The 15,024-nt window shown below is 42.1% G+C and overlaps 1 protein-coding gene across 1 annotated transcript; it reads left to right on the top strand.

Moving 5' to 3' along the window:
* The first annotated feature begins 1,393 nt into the window (after nt 1-1,393).
* Nucleotides 1,394-11,751, top strand: LOC136649619 (carboxymethylenebutenolidase homolog). Its single transcript, XM_066626396.1, has 5 exons — nt 1,394-1,611; nt 4,091-4,198; nt 6,644-6,786; nt 8,565-8,656; nt 11,566-11,751. The coding sequence occupies exons 1-5, from the start codon at nt 1,394-1,396 to the stop codon at nt 11,749-11,751; spliced, it is 747 nt and encodes a 248-aa protein (XP_066482493.1).
* The last annotated feature ends 3,273 nt before the right edge of the window (nt 11,752-15,024 follow it).

Here is a 15,024-nt window from a genome sequence, read left to right on the forward strand (position 1 = left end):
TGTGCTGGTTTCCATGTGTCCACACTGTTGTTCCTGGAGTGGGCGGGGGGGGGGGGGCAAAATGCTAAGTTTTTCAGGCACCGGAACACCAGTGTAAAGTAGTCCCTCCCCCTCACTTGCAAAGCCATTCAGAGCAGCAAGAGCAAAGTGGAGGGGTCTCCTCCACTTCACTCTCCCTGCTCTGCAGGAGGGGAGGCACTTTACACCAGCATTCAGGTGCGTTTTGCCCTCCCTCCAGGAATGCCAGTATGCGTCAGTGAATGAAAATGCACTTGGTGATAGCAAGCTTCTTGCAAGAACAGAAGGGGCATTCTACTCACACAAAGGGCCATATGCAAGGGCTGTTTTCAGAGGGAGTGTGCATTCACAATGTACAGATCCGTTCATGGAAGTGTTATTTTGAATGCCCTGATTATACGGATTATATACTGAATGCACTGATAAAGGGTTTGTCCTTTATTTATTCATTCATTCATTCATTCATTCATTCATTTTACATGTGATTTGTTTAAAACACTTATGCCCTTCTCCACTGCTCCACAATGCCTGAGGCAGTTCAGAATGACAAGCAAGATGAAATGCATTATAAGAGTGCTAACCTCCATGAAACAAGGCAGTAACTAACCCTAAATAATGTCTGAATAGGCCAACCTCAGCCAGTTGCAAATACATGCTTTGCCCCTTATTCCTCACCAGCAGTTTGGATGAACTCCATGGTATTTCTTGTCCAATATATTGTTAGAGTTGATTACATCAAAATGTTCATTGAAACCGCTTTCATTAGACAAACCGTTTGCCTGGAGGCAAGTGAATAGTCCTTATGTTAGTCATCATTTGCTCAATATTTCTCCTTTGCCTTTGAACAGGGCTTCACCTTCCTGACTCAAAATGTAAGGCTTTTCAGCCATTGTCGCTTTGATGCTCCCTGCCCTCTAGCCAGCCTTTCAAGATAAGGCAACAGGGTTATGATTTGCATGTGGATCAGTAATTATAGCTTGTTGCAATTCATTTTTTCTGTTCCTGGTTTACAGTGCTTACTGCTTCTTCAAGGATCTTGAAGGGCATTCCATAATCACTACTATTATTATAACCATCACTGTAATTACTCATAGTCTCCATTTTAATATATACAGTAGATCCATCAACAAATATATATAAGATGCACGTGGAAACGTGTTCCTTTTTGTGCAACTTTATAGGGAGAAGAACAAGGTCTAGTCAATTCTAGACAAGGTCTAGACAAGGACAAGAATCTAGCAATTCTGATCATCCAGGTTTAATATTTATCTTATTTTTCTGTTGATTTGTATGGTATTTTTTCCAATGTTTATTGTTTAGAAATGTTTACAATTAATCATATTTAATTCTTGTTTGTTTCCATTTCAGTTTTTTCATGGCTAGTAAAGAAGCTTTACCTTTTCAGTATGAAGTCGGAAGAAGAAGCAATTATGTGGCGCGTGGTAATGAAATAAAAGTTGAGAATGTCAATGCATATGTTTGCCAAGCCCCTTACAACACGGACAAAGCTGTGATCATGGTGCATGACATATATGGATGGCAATTTCCAGATACCAGATTCGTTGCTGATATAGTTGCAGCTAATGGATTCCTGTAAGCAATCTGTTCTTTCCTATTTTCTTCACATTCTTTTAAAGTTGTTAGGCCAGAATTTGACAATGCTTCATTATTATGGTAGTTTTCATACAGAAGGATCATTTGTGAACTTTGTTCATTTCCAATGAACCAAACTTTAGTGAATCAAGGAGGCCACTTAAAGGTAATGCACATATCAAAGTCACAATATGCCTTAATGAGCACACATGGATTGTTCTTGGGGGCCAAAGCACATGCTACTGGTACCATGTTGGTAAAAACAACCTCTCCATGGTCAGCTACAGCCTCATCTGGGCTGGGCTGACTTGCAAACAGTCTGCATGTCACTCAGCCCACAATCCCAACAGCCACCAAGAATCTGCAAAGGAGCCACAGAGACTCATTACACAACTATGGTGAGCATGTTGATGGTGAATGCTTGAAAACATTGCAGCCAAGATGAGATTGGCAGCATTCTTATGGTAACTGTGATATGTGCACTACTTTTAAGTTGCCTCCCTGATTCACTATAATCCAGCCCACTGGAAATGATCAGGCAGCACATTGGAATACATTATGCATCCAGAGGGGCCTTGGAAAGTTTTCAAGGTACAATAAAGGAACTCCTGACTGGAACAGCATATAATGTTATATAGCTCATTTCTAAAGAGAATGGCATCTGTATGCAATCTTTTTTGTTTAAAAATGCCTGTTTAGTTACGTACATAACTATAAGTACATAGTTTTTCATATATAAAATTATATGTGGTTGTACAATTGTTGTTTCATTTAGAACCAAACTAGGCAAGATGTTATGTTATCATCACTGTTGCATTATTTTCCCTTTAAAATAGCAGCCATGGGAGGTCACAAAGCTAGTTGGAATCACAGTCTGGAAACAATGCGAACCCTCTTTCCTGCACCATTTTTAATCACTCCCCTGAAATTTTCTGGCAGAAATTTTTGACACATGGGGGGTTTGATCCCCTGCTCACCTGCTATGTCCCAGTACAGATCCCTGCTGCATAGCTGCTATTTTAAGGGGGGGGGCATGAGAGTGATTTTTAATTTGTTTAGCATTGCATTTAGTTTGCCCCTCTTTTTTAAGGTAGAGAGGTGTTCAAATTTTTTTAAAGAAAAAAGCACTAAAATCTTTGACTAACATAAATATTTGACTTGCAATTTGTATACTGTACAAGAACAGAATTCAGCCAGAGTTAAGCACTTTTAAATCCCATGGACTTCACCAAGAAAGACCCTGTGTGGCAAAGTCCTCTTTAAAAAGAAGAGTAAAATCTGGAGAGGAGCCATGGTGGGCCTCTCTTGGCAGGGAGTGTCAAGCTGAGCCTGACCATTGAGAAGACCCCAAGTAACTTTCTCCTCTTGTTATTTTTTGCAATCCCAGGCAGGCAGCAGAACAGGAGGTTATTCAATTCCTTTGGTAGGCCAACATATATCTCTGGTCAAGGTGACCAGATGTCCTCTTTTTCCAGGACATGTCCTCTTTTTTAGCCTTGTGTCTTGGAAAAGAACTTAAATATCCTCCTTTTCCCTGTGCGGACGCGGCGCATAACCTTCTTGTAATTAATAAATTAAATGTAATAAATTATATGTAATATAGTTTTAAGTTTAATAATAGGTTATATAGTGTTTAAATTAACTGCATGAAATAATAGGTTATATAGTGTTTAAATTAACTGCATGAGTGTTTTTGCCTTTTATTTGTCATGGCCTACATTTTTCTTGGCTGTCCTACATTTTGGGATGCCTTGTCCTCTTTTTGCGGTTATGACATTTGGTCACCCCATCTCTGGCGTTCTGTTATTTAGTGTAGGCTAGCCATATTTTCAGAAACAGCCGCCATTTCAGATTACTGTTCTTAAGCTTCCTTCTTTTTAAGGTTTTGGCTAAACTTTGCAGAGATAGCAATTGGGCATGAATAATGAAAAAAGACACGAATGAGTTATTGAACAGGGCTTGGGCAATTAGAGGGAGGAAGCAGAAAACCCGGGATAACAGAAAATTTATTCAAATTTAAAATGGAAATTAATTCTTTTTTTCCTGGCCCCAACACAGTGTCAGAGAGATTATGTGGCCTTCCTACTGCAAAGTTTAGACACCCCTGTTCTAACATATTATAATCAACACAGCTCTCTTTTGTTAGATTATTTTACTGACTGTCTCTTTAAAAAAAATGTTTTTGCTGTAGTAGTTAGATTGGGAAAGCCAGAACACTTTCCTGGTCCTGCCTCCCTGTGAGGTAGGCCACTTTGGTCTAGCTCTACCTTTTTGTTTCTGACAATACATAGTTACAAATATGTCCATTGAGTCTGAAAAATGAGAGGAACAGTGTTTTACTCTTGCCTAAGTTTCTGATTGTGTAACGTTAGTACAGTATAATGACTTATTCTTTTTATTAAAATGTTTGTAAGAGGATGGGAAATTAAACTGGGTTCAACAGACTCTCCAAGAAACATTTTACTGCTATTCCACACAGAACTATCTGCCCAGACTTTTTTCTTGGAAAACCACCTTGGACAACGAGTGATCATTGGGAGCATTTTGCAGATTGGTTAAAACACCACGAACCCACGAAAGTGGACAAGTAAGATGAATATTTACTTCAGCTGATTTATTTAATTATTATTAAATATTAATTAAATTACTAACCTTGAATTAATTAAATTAATTATTATCATTATGATTATTGACAATTAATAATAATTAATTAATAATTTGTTTATTAGATATTAAATAATTGGTTTATTAGTTTAATTATTATTACATTATTATTTATTTGTTCAATGATTGATTTATTAAATTATTAATTAAATTATTGTTTTTATTTATTACATTTATTTCTGTTTAATAAAGAAACATGCAGTTAATTCAGTGAGGTGAAGGAGCGAAGAAGTGGCCTCCCTGCAATAGCATTGGATTCAGAGAGTTTCAGGATCTTAGCTACTGCACTGGTTTTTTAGGAGGCTGACACTTAACAGAAATATCTGAGGGATTGGGAGGGTCCACAGATAAGGAAAAATAGGCAACAGATAGGGAAAATCAAGGATTTTACCAAGGAGGAGGGGTATTACTGGAATTTTAAAACAAGGCCCTTCCATGTACATATCATGCAGTGTTAGATTGCTTACCATGCAATCTAATGCATATCTCAGAAGCCTGCAGAAGCAAGCTGCATTTTGTTCAAAGGGCTCAAAGCATGAATAGGACTTTGCATAGGGTGGCATCTTCAATGTGCTATGCCAAGAACATATCTGTATTCTCATCATTACGTTTTCAGTTTGGGAATGTTCTATCTACATGGGCTAAGATGTTCTAAAAGAGGCCTACACAACTTTTGATGCACCATATCAGCTATGTACATTGATCCACTGAGCACTGGATGAATTTTCTGGCCTAGGATTATAAAAAGAATGAGTCATGGTGCTCTCATTACATGGTGAATGAGAGTAGAATTTGATTTGGTGGATCACAAACTGTACAGGTCTGTCTTAAAATATGATGCAGGTTAAGATGCATGCACAAAATTGCTTAATATGGATTAATTATCTCTTAGCTGCTCTTTAAAGTTAGCTTTATGCATTGCTTCATTACAACATGGTCAATCCTTGTCATTCTTCTTCCTTCACTTGTTCTTTCAAATATTCAAATGGAAAAATATAACTAGATTTCCCTCTTGAAAAAATAAGTGTCCCTTTCTCTATGTTTGTACATACAGTATATAATTACAGAAATAAGTACAGAAATGGGGCCTTGATGATGTCTTGATTGTCACATCCATGTTTTTTGTGGGGGAAACCACAGGAGATACTGCATGTGCATTTTGCCATTTAAAATCAGTTCCTGAATTCCAAAGTTCAAGACTACTAGAGTGAAGTTGGGCAGAACAATCTTAACTTGCACTGGAATGGGAAGGCCAAAATGCCTCCTTCCTGCCTGCTCCCCATCCTCCCTCACTCCCCCCCCCCACGCCCTCCACAGACCCTCATGTCAGCCAAGCTCAGCACATGCCTGATCTGGTCTGATCTCGGAAGCTAAGCAGGGTCAGGCCTGGTTAGTACTTGGATGGGAGACCGCTTGGGAATACCGGGTGCTGTAGGCTTATACCATAGTCTTTCGAGACTGAAGGTTGCCAACCAAAAGCCAACCTCCACAGGCCAGTGCACATACTTGTGCCGGCCCAGCTGACACCCGAAGAGGCATGCATTTACAGCACGTTTGCGACCCTCCCAGGCTGAGCACCTGATTTGGATTGCACTTGGACAGCCCAATCCTGAGCTGCCTGGGGCACCCAGGCTCAGCGGCACCAAGAAGGGCTGCCATCGGATCCTGCACCTCCTGAGCTACCGTGGGAGGTGCCTCGGGAGAAGGGGACTTTTGTCCCCTTCCTCCAAGTAAGGTAAGCAGCCCCGCAAGGGGGCTACTCACTTTACCACCAAGTAGTCCCATTGGTTGGCACCAAAATGTCAGCGGTAAGGTAAAGGCACTCGTGTAGGGCGTGCATCCCTGCGCGAGTGCCCTGGATCCTGCGGAGCAGAGCTCCACAGACCCACCTCCCATCCCTCCCCCAAGGCACGCCTCCAGTCTGCCCCTCTCCCCACATCACACCTCCACGTGATGCCTCTTCCCCCCTCTCTCTGCTCCTGCCAGCCTCCCCCCCTCCCTGGAACGCCTCCTCCCCACCCCTGTCTCCACCCCTGCCTACCGTTCTGCAGCTCCGCAGTCCAGGAGACCACCGGGCTGCAGAAGCTGGGCGACTGCCCCGTGCTGGCCGGCGCTGGGCTAGCACTGGCGGGAGCCCGGCAGTGAGGCTGGCATGGACCCGTGCCGCTGAGCAAAGGATTGGGCCCTAAGACAGCTAGAGATGCCACACTTACAAAATGCAGCATTTAACTGGCCAGTGTTTTTTTTTAAAGAGCATTTTAAAATGCTTTTTTAGCAACAAGGGAAGGTGGGGAATAAACTTTTTCTAATACTGCAGCTTTTTTTAGCTTTTTCCACAGATGTCTCAGTTCTTGTTTCTGTGTCTTAGGACAACTGACATTATCATCAAGTGTCTAAAGGAGAAGTACAAAGCAACGAAGATTGGTATTGTCGGCTTTTCCTGGGGTGGAATGGCCGTACATCACTTGATGCTGAAAAACCCTGAATTAAAGGCTGGAGTGTCTTTCTACGGTAGTGAAAAATGCTTGTTAAGTCCAGCAAGCTCATATGCTTTTGTATATTTAAACCCTTCTTTCAATATGACTATTTATTTCAGCAATATATGGTCAGTTCATCAACTGACCAGATGACAAGGGAAATGAGTATCTAGGTAATATGAAAATAAAAATAGATATTTTCCCAGCTGCTAAAATTTCCTAAACATTGCAGGAATAAAATGAAAATAATGGAAAGGCATGAGGCCTTGGTCATTTCCCCTCTCATCTTAGGAATGAAATAACCTATTAGTTTAATCAAGATTGATGCCATCTGAATAGCTTTTTGACTAGCAGTGTGTTCCACCCAATTGCTATACAAACTATGTGTCTCAGATTCGTAATCAGCCATTACTGGTCATCTGTTGTAAGAATTATCTCCAAATGACTAGACAGGAAAACTTTGCTCAAGTTGGTTATTTTCCTCATTAGGTCACGTATGACTAACAAGTATCTGTGGATGAGTTGGCTAATAAAAAGACCTTGGAACTGGTAACTTCTGTGTGTTTATCTGCAAGGCTGATATATCATGATATTATTTTGCCCTCTCCAGTTTTCCAAAAGGTCTGTGGAAAACTTTACAGGGTTGGTTTTTAAACAGGGAGTCTGGACTGGAAGTGTATGGTGTTACTGTTTCTGCATTGACTGTTTAAATATGGACAGAGCATATGGGGATACAGCAGGCAGGCACATACCCTGGGAATGGCAGTCTTAAAGTAGCACCTGTCCTACAAAAAAAAAAACCAAAAAAACCCCAGCTCTTCCCCTTAGTTTGCATTTTGACAATCAGCTCCCAATACTCAAGATAGTTATTCTTTCTCTGACCAAAAAAATACTACTACTGTACTTTTTTTTTAAACCCAGTGGTGCTCACACATTTAGCACTGGGACCCACTTTTTAGAATGAGAATGTCAGGACCCACCGGAAGTGATGTCATGACTAGAAGTGACATCATCAAGCAGGAACATTTTTAACAATCCTAGGCTGCAATCCTACCCACATTTACCCAGGAGTAAGCCCCATTGACTGTCATTGTTAAAAGCATAGTAGCCTGTTAAAAGGACAGGTCTGTAACATTTCCCCAAATGCAGTCACATATCATGGTAGCATCAAGTCTTAATATATTAAAAATAAATATTGAAATGAATGGAGACCCACCTGAAATTGGCTCACGACCCACAGTTTGAGAAACACTATTTAACCCATTATTGTTCACCTTCCAAGGATTCTGTGATCCACATTCCTAGTTGACCTTGATAGAACCAGTGCTCATTCATTGTGGGCAGGCAGACAATGCATAAATCAGCAAGTGGTTCATAAAAAATATTTATCCACAGTTCCATAGACATGTACTGGTAAATGTCCATTCCTCTTCCCCCCCACTATGTACATAATGCATTTAGTTTCTCTTAAACTAAAGTCAATCAACAGATTTCATTGTCATTTATATGCTTAGAACCTCAATATTCTTAAAGATTAGCTATTTTCATTTCAGAGGCAAATTGTGCATTGTCCAGTATGATGAAGGAATGTAGGATTTCCCTGGTATTGGAGTGCATTTCACCCACAACAGCACAAATCAAATGGCCTAAATCTCAAATGACTTTTATGTTTGCATTTGTATAGTGTTAAAATACCCTTGTGAACCCAGAGACATACTGCTGAAATAAACAGAAGCCATTGTTCTTTGAATTTGCAATTCAGCTTGTAGAGCATACTGCTTGATTAAAGCACTGCCCTTAAATATGTTTCAGGAATCATCAGGAACTCTGAGGACAGGTACAATTTGCTGAATCCTACATTTTTCGCTTTTGCAGAAAAAGATCACACCATTTCTCTTGATCAGGTGAGCTGTCATTTGTAAACTGGCATCCTGCATATATTTTTTTCAAAAGAAAAATTCTAGTTTCCTTGAAGCTTGAAATACCTGATGTACATAAGTGTGGCATTTTAAAAATTAAAATAGAAAAGACAGAGAATGGAGTAAAAGAATCAAACCATGTCCCTATGTATTTTGAAAAATCACGTGAATGATTTTACCCACGTGATGCAGGTGGGAGGAGTAAGCCAGCCAGCAGCACCTGGTGAAATAGTTTACTAGCTGGAACCACCAACTGCGAATCAGGAACAGTCAGGGGAAGTACGTACTTTCTGACTTTGGAACAGACCTCAGGAATGGAACCAGTACAAGTGTCAGAGACTTGGGCTCAGTCCTGTCCAACTTTCCAACATTGATGCAGTCACAATCCAGCCCAAAGGTCAGGGAACAAATGTTCCATTACCTTGAGAAGGTCTCTGTGACTGCCCCACCACCACAGAATGCAGCATGCACCTTGTTAGCATGGCTGCATCAGCACTGGAAAGTTGGATAGGATTGGCACTTTAGGCTGCAATCTTATACACACTTTCATGGGAGTAAGCTTCATTTAATGCAATGAGACTTATTTCTGAGTAGACATGCATAGGATTGGGCCATTAGCAGGGATGGGAACTCAAGTCACATGACTTGAATCCAGATCACAAAAATATGTGTGTTTTGCTGACTTGCATACACTGGAATCAGGCATGTCACTGACTTGGGCACTAACTCAAGTTTGGACATGCATGAGTTGAGTTGTGGGGGCAGATACTCAGGACTTGACTTGAGATTCATTGCGGTGCTGTTAGTGTATATAATTCACATGGTAAGCTGGATCAGGTGGCTAAGATTAAGAATTCTTATTTGAGAATCAAGTGCAGGTCAAACCTGGAGACTATCAGTACAACCAACTGTGCATTCAAAATCTATATGTTGCGAAGTGACTTATTGAGGGAAGAGGACCCACAATGTTCACAAGGCAGTAGCGTTGCCAGTGTGGGCACCATCCAGGGTGTGCATAATCCCCCCATGCCACACAACACCCCTTACTCACCGGAAGCGATGTGTGGCACCCAGAAGTGATTTGGCAGTGACCAGCAAAGTGCTTCTGGAGGCCGCAGTCTGTGGCTGTTCGAAACCTAGGAGGTTGCCTGTAAATAAGCACAGAGCTTAAAAGACAAGTGAAAAAAGAAAATAAATCTCCATATGTGGCTTGCTAGATTTTACCCTATCCTTTGCTACTCATACTGTTCAAGAGGTGGTGTTCTAGTTTCTGCATCCCAGCCAGAGGTGGCTGAGCTTTTGTTAACACACCAACATGGCGCATCAGACCAGCGGCAACAACCAAGAGCATTCCTGTGTGTTAAATCTATCTGCTGATGTCATAGAGTCATCTGATTGCATGAGCAGTCATCCCACCCAACTGCTTTACCTAAAGCAAGGGGACTACTTTACCCAACTGCTTTAGGGCCCAATTCTATCCAATTTTCCAGTGCTGGTACAGTTGTGCCAGTGAGGGGTGCGCTTTATCCTGTGGTGGGGGCAGTCACTGGGGCCTTCTCAAGGTATGGAAACATGTTCCCTTAACACACAGGTGCATTGTGGCTACATCGGAGCTGGAAAGTTGGATAGGATTGGCCCCTTAGACTACTAAAGACTGCTTTACCAAAGCAAGTCTTTAGTATTGGCCTCTGCCTTTCCATTGGACCATTTCAGCGACGTGGAGAGGGGGGATTTGCTGCATGGGTAACAGCCTATCCTCCATACCTACTTTACCCAGGCTTCGCGCACTGGAGAGGACACTCTGTTCCAGAACCACCATTCAGAGCGTAACACCATAGTCTTCTGAGACTGAAGGATGCCAACAAAAAAAAACCCAAAACAATGGGTCCTTTGTTCAAGCAAGCTGTTCAAGCAAGCAATATGCTTACATAAGTTCAAAGGCAATACAGAGACCATACAGAAAAAAGACACATTGCAAAATAACAGGCATGTAGCAAGGAGTTCCGTGGGCAAATGCAATTCAAAACAGATTCAAAAGGCATTAGACAAAACCATAAATTTATTCAGGAGTTGCAGGTTTACAGCCTTGAACAATTCAGGCATATGATCCTGAGAGAAATCAAGAAAGGAAGCAAAAGTTCTACCCATAAAAGGCACATGGAGTTTAAAACCGGATCATACAGTACTAAACAGGAATTTAACACGTTGCATTTCAAAGGTACTGGTACAGCTTCTGATGGTTAGAGAAACACATAGATTCAAGTTCACACTTAAGGGAACACAGACTAAGGGTGAAACCCCAGCAGGAATTTTGTCCAGCAAGAATGTTGTCCAATGGGTTTTGCTTAAATTCTGGGTCAGACTAGTCCTATCTGCAGACGTTCTACGTGGCCCTCTGGTGACAGACATGGAAAATTACCTGAAAGGCATTCTAGTGGGAAATTCCCATAGGAGCAATAGGTGTGACTCCAAAACATTAGATGATGGCAATGATGATTGTGACTCAGATTTGCATGGCAGCCATGGCATGGTATCTGCCTTGACGTTCCCATCTGAAGTGTTTTGAGTACAGACTCCAGCTGCTCCATGGTGAGGAAGAGGTACTCTGTGAATGCTTAGAGACATTTTTCATATATAATATTATTTTGCATCTGTTTCTATGAAGAAGGGACACGGCCATAACTGGGAAAGTGTATTGCTGAAATGTGTCTAAGGGGACTGACTAAAAGTCCAAGTCTGGTTCTGGGGCTACAAGTCTTAGAGTATCTGTAAAAAACATTTTTTTTAATGTACATTCTGAAGTAGAGGAATCCTCTGGAAAATTGCCAAGGAATTCAAGTAACAATGTTTAATTTTTAACTTATAGTAAATGATTAATTCATCTTGTGTTGCAGGTCACTTTACTGGAGCAGAAGCTGAAAGAATACTGTACAGTGCCCTACAAAATCAAAGTGTATCCTGGACAACATCATGGTTTTGCTCAGGGTAAGCCTGAGGACTCATGGCCTAAAGATGTGCCTTACATGGAGGAAGCAAGAATGGATATGCTTGATTGGCTGAATAAATACATTATATATTGATAGTTGAAACCTCATATAGCACTTTTTCCCCTCCCAAAATGCACTTTTTTTCTCAAACACAAATTTCTGTAAATTGTTGTGTTATCTCGCAGATTCTGAATAAAATTAATGTTTTAGAGAACTTGCAGTAATAAATGCTGGATTATTGATAATTCGTTGTTCTCAAATACTCTTGGAAACTATCTTAGAATGGTCAAACATTCACTATGTATTGAAAATATGTTTTGACAGTGTGCCATAAAACATATTTGATCTTCTGAGGGTTTCTCAATTCTTGGTTCCCCTCATTTACATGAAACATTAGCTTGCCCTCAGTATATTAAAATGTTCAGAATCTCAAAATTTATTGCACGCTATCAGAGTTGTAGATATCAGTTCCAACTGTTAATTTCTTGAAATAAAGATGCCAGGGCTCAAATGTGCCTTAGAGTCATACTTTAGAAACATAGAAACAATTATGCTATCATTAGATTGGGTGGGTACAAATTACTGTTTTAGCACACTGTCCATCTATTTACTTCATTTGGTCACGCTGTATGGAAAAATGGCAAACCCAAACTAACAGCAACAAAAAAAATGTAGGTTTTTATATACAGAAGGCTATCTTGATCAACATATCCAAAAATTTACCAAAATCAAAGTAAGGAAGGCCGCCATTTTGGGATGTTCTATTTTATTTTTACTTTTAGTGACTTAGGGCACAAGCCTTACCAGATCTACTCAGAAGTAAGTCCTATTTTGTTCAATGGGGCTTACTTTCAGGAAAGTGTGGTAAGGATTGCAGCCTTAGGGCCCAATCCTATCCAACTTCCCAACACTAGTGCAGCCACAGTGCGCCTCTAGGTAAGGGAACACATGTGACTCTGGCAGACCTCTGTGACTGCCTCCCCACCACAGGAAGCAGGGCATGCCCCATTGGCATGACTGCACTGGCACTGGAACATTGGATAGGATTGCAGCCTTAATCTTCGAAAAATGCACATAACATGACCCCTGCTGGCTTGATCCATTTAAAATATGTCAAATTAAAGGTGAACTAATACTTGTGGACAGTACCTGACCCTAACATGCTTTCTTGAACAGTTTTCCCTGGGAATATGCAAAAGCACTGAGGAACTGCTTGGGCAATTATCTCTAACCTGGTTGTTTTCACTTTAGCTTTGCATACAGTGAAGATGGCAGAATGGTACCTGAGCAGAAACTGTACTTTCCTTCTTCAGTTCTTTGTATGGTTTAAGTGAACTGTTCCCTCAAACGTGCCCCAAGATTGGGGGGAGGGAGGGAGGGGAATGGGTGTACACAGAGGCATAACAGAGTCCGAGGGGCCCCTGTCCTGGGCACTACACCAAGGCATAATTTTTTTCTTCCCCAGTGCCTCCTGTGACTTTTGGGTTTGCCTGGAGAAAGAAGAGGTGGTGACCGCTTCACGATCTGGCTGCAACCCTGTTCCTTTTCCTGTGGAAAATCCCCTTGAAGGGGTTTCCCCTTCAAGTGAGAGACCTCACAAGAGAAGAGATGGGAGCAGCAGCCGGATCATGGGTGCTGCCAGTGCCTTCTCCTCTGGGCGAGCCCAGAAGTGACAGGCACCAGGGCTTTTCGTTGTGCCTCTGGGTCTACATCAGGACCTGGGAGCCCAGGCTTGGACTGCAAGTTGATTAGTAAATCATACTTGAGGATGTTCATGAAAACCTATTAAAGAATGACATATATGCAGTTGTTTCCAAAAAGCTCCAAGTGAATGTCCTGCTGAAAGCTTCATCATTCATCTAAGCTATAGCATAAAATACCAGGTTAGAGATCATTTTGGGAGCAGCCTAGTGTGGTTTCTGGAGTGTTGGGCCTGGATTGCGGAGACCTGGGTTTGCATCACTGTTCAGCCATAGACCTATGTCATTAACTGTTGGAGAATGGGGCTAGTGGAAGTTGTGCTGTCATTGGATCATTTTAACATTGGCACCTGATGTGCAGCAATATTTTCCTTACTACTACTGCTTCTAAGGATGATACAGATCCACTTGTGGCATAAATCTACAGGGGTACCATAAATACACAAGTACTGTGTTGTCTGACATGCCCTTTTTACTGATGCATGACATGTTTGTTTGGGTGTGTACATGGTGCTGGGTGCATGCTAGGAGGGTGTTGTTAGCTCTGAGTTCTGAGTAAGACAGAAACACAGCTAACGAATTGGTCCAGGAGCAGGTGCAGGCGTCAGTAAAATCAGCACACACCTGTAACAGCCACACCCTGGGTGTAACCAAGCCTACCCAGATTGGCTGACCACACCACTTAAGGGCTAGTATGCTGAACCTCCAGTGCAGCAGTAGGGGAGTGGTTGGAGACAACTGAGGGACTGCTGCCAGTGACTGTGGAGGCTGGATAAATATGTATGTATATGTTATTACTGACCTTGGACTGAACCTTGACTGTGTATTGTGGGAAACTGATTTGGATGTGTTAACATTGGACTGACTGCTCTTCATGCTGACTTGGACTGTTTATTGACTACTCTGCTTGTGCTATCCCATGCTCAAAATACAACTGCTGCTTGAAAGTACTCTGCTGTGTATGCTGTTTCTTGCAACCTGCTCAACTTGGGCAGAACACAGGGACCTGACTACAAAGAACCTTAACAGGTGTGACCTAGTTCAGTTGTCTGACACTAGAACTGGACTCAAGATGCTCAAGGAAGGCCATAACTTTGGTTCTTCAGACCAATCACCCTCTCTCCCACACTAGCTTGCTGGCTTAAGAGAAGTGCCGCCCTCGAACCAAGCCCCTGGTGGGTGCTGCCTCCCCAGGCCAGTCACCTGGGGGATTTGGATGGCTGCCAGAGGCCCTCCTAGCTCTCCCTGGCATGAGCACCCGCCCATTGTCAGATCCTCAGGGGACTCTGGCCTGGCCACTTGCAGGCAGGCCACCAGGGTGATGGCACCAAGGTGTGGTCTGCTATGGCAGCAGGCCCGGCAGCAGACCTGTGGCCCAGGTGAGTGCAGTGCCAACCCTGCCCATCCCAACACCAGGAGGGGCAAAGCTTCAGCCTGCTCTGCCCCCACTCCCTTACAGCTGCTGTGGCCACCCGACACGGGGGACCTTCTGCCACCTGCCTCCTCCTCCTCTAACCCAGGTAAGCCAGGGGACCCTGGGCAGGAAGACTTGCCTTTCTTATACTTCTTTGAAAAAATCCCATGACTGGCCACACTTTGCATAACAAATGTAAACTTTTTTTAAAAAGCCACATTCTCAGAACTTTCTAACTTAAAGCAAATGGGC

Source organism: Tiliqua scincoides, chromosome 4, assembly GCF_035046505.1.
Source record: "Tiliqua scincoides isolate rTilSci1 chromosome 4, rTilSci1.hap2, whole genome shotgun sequence".
Taxonomy (NCBI): Eukaryota; Metazoa; Chordata; class Lepidosauria; order Squamata; family Scincidae; genus Tiliqua; species Tiliqua scincoides.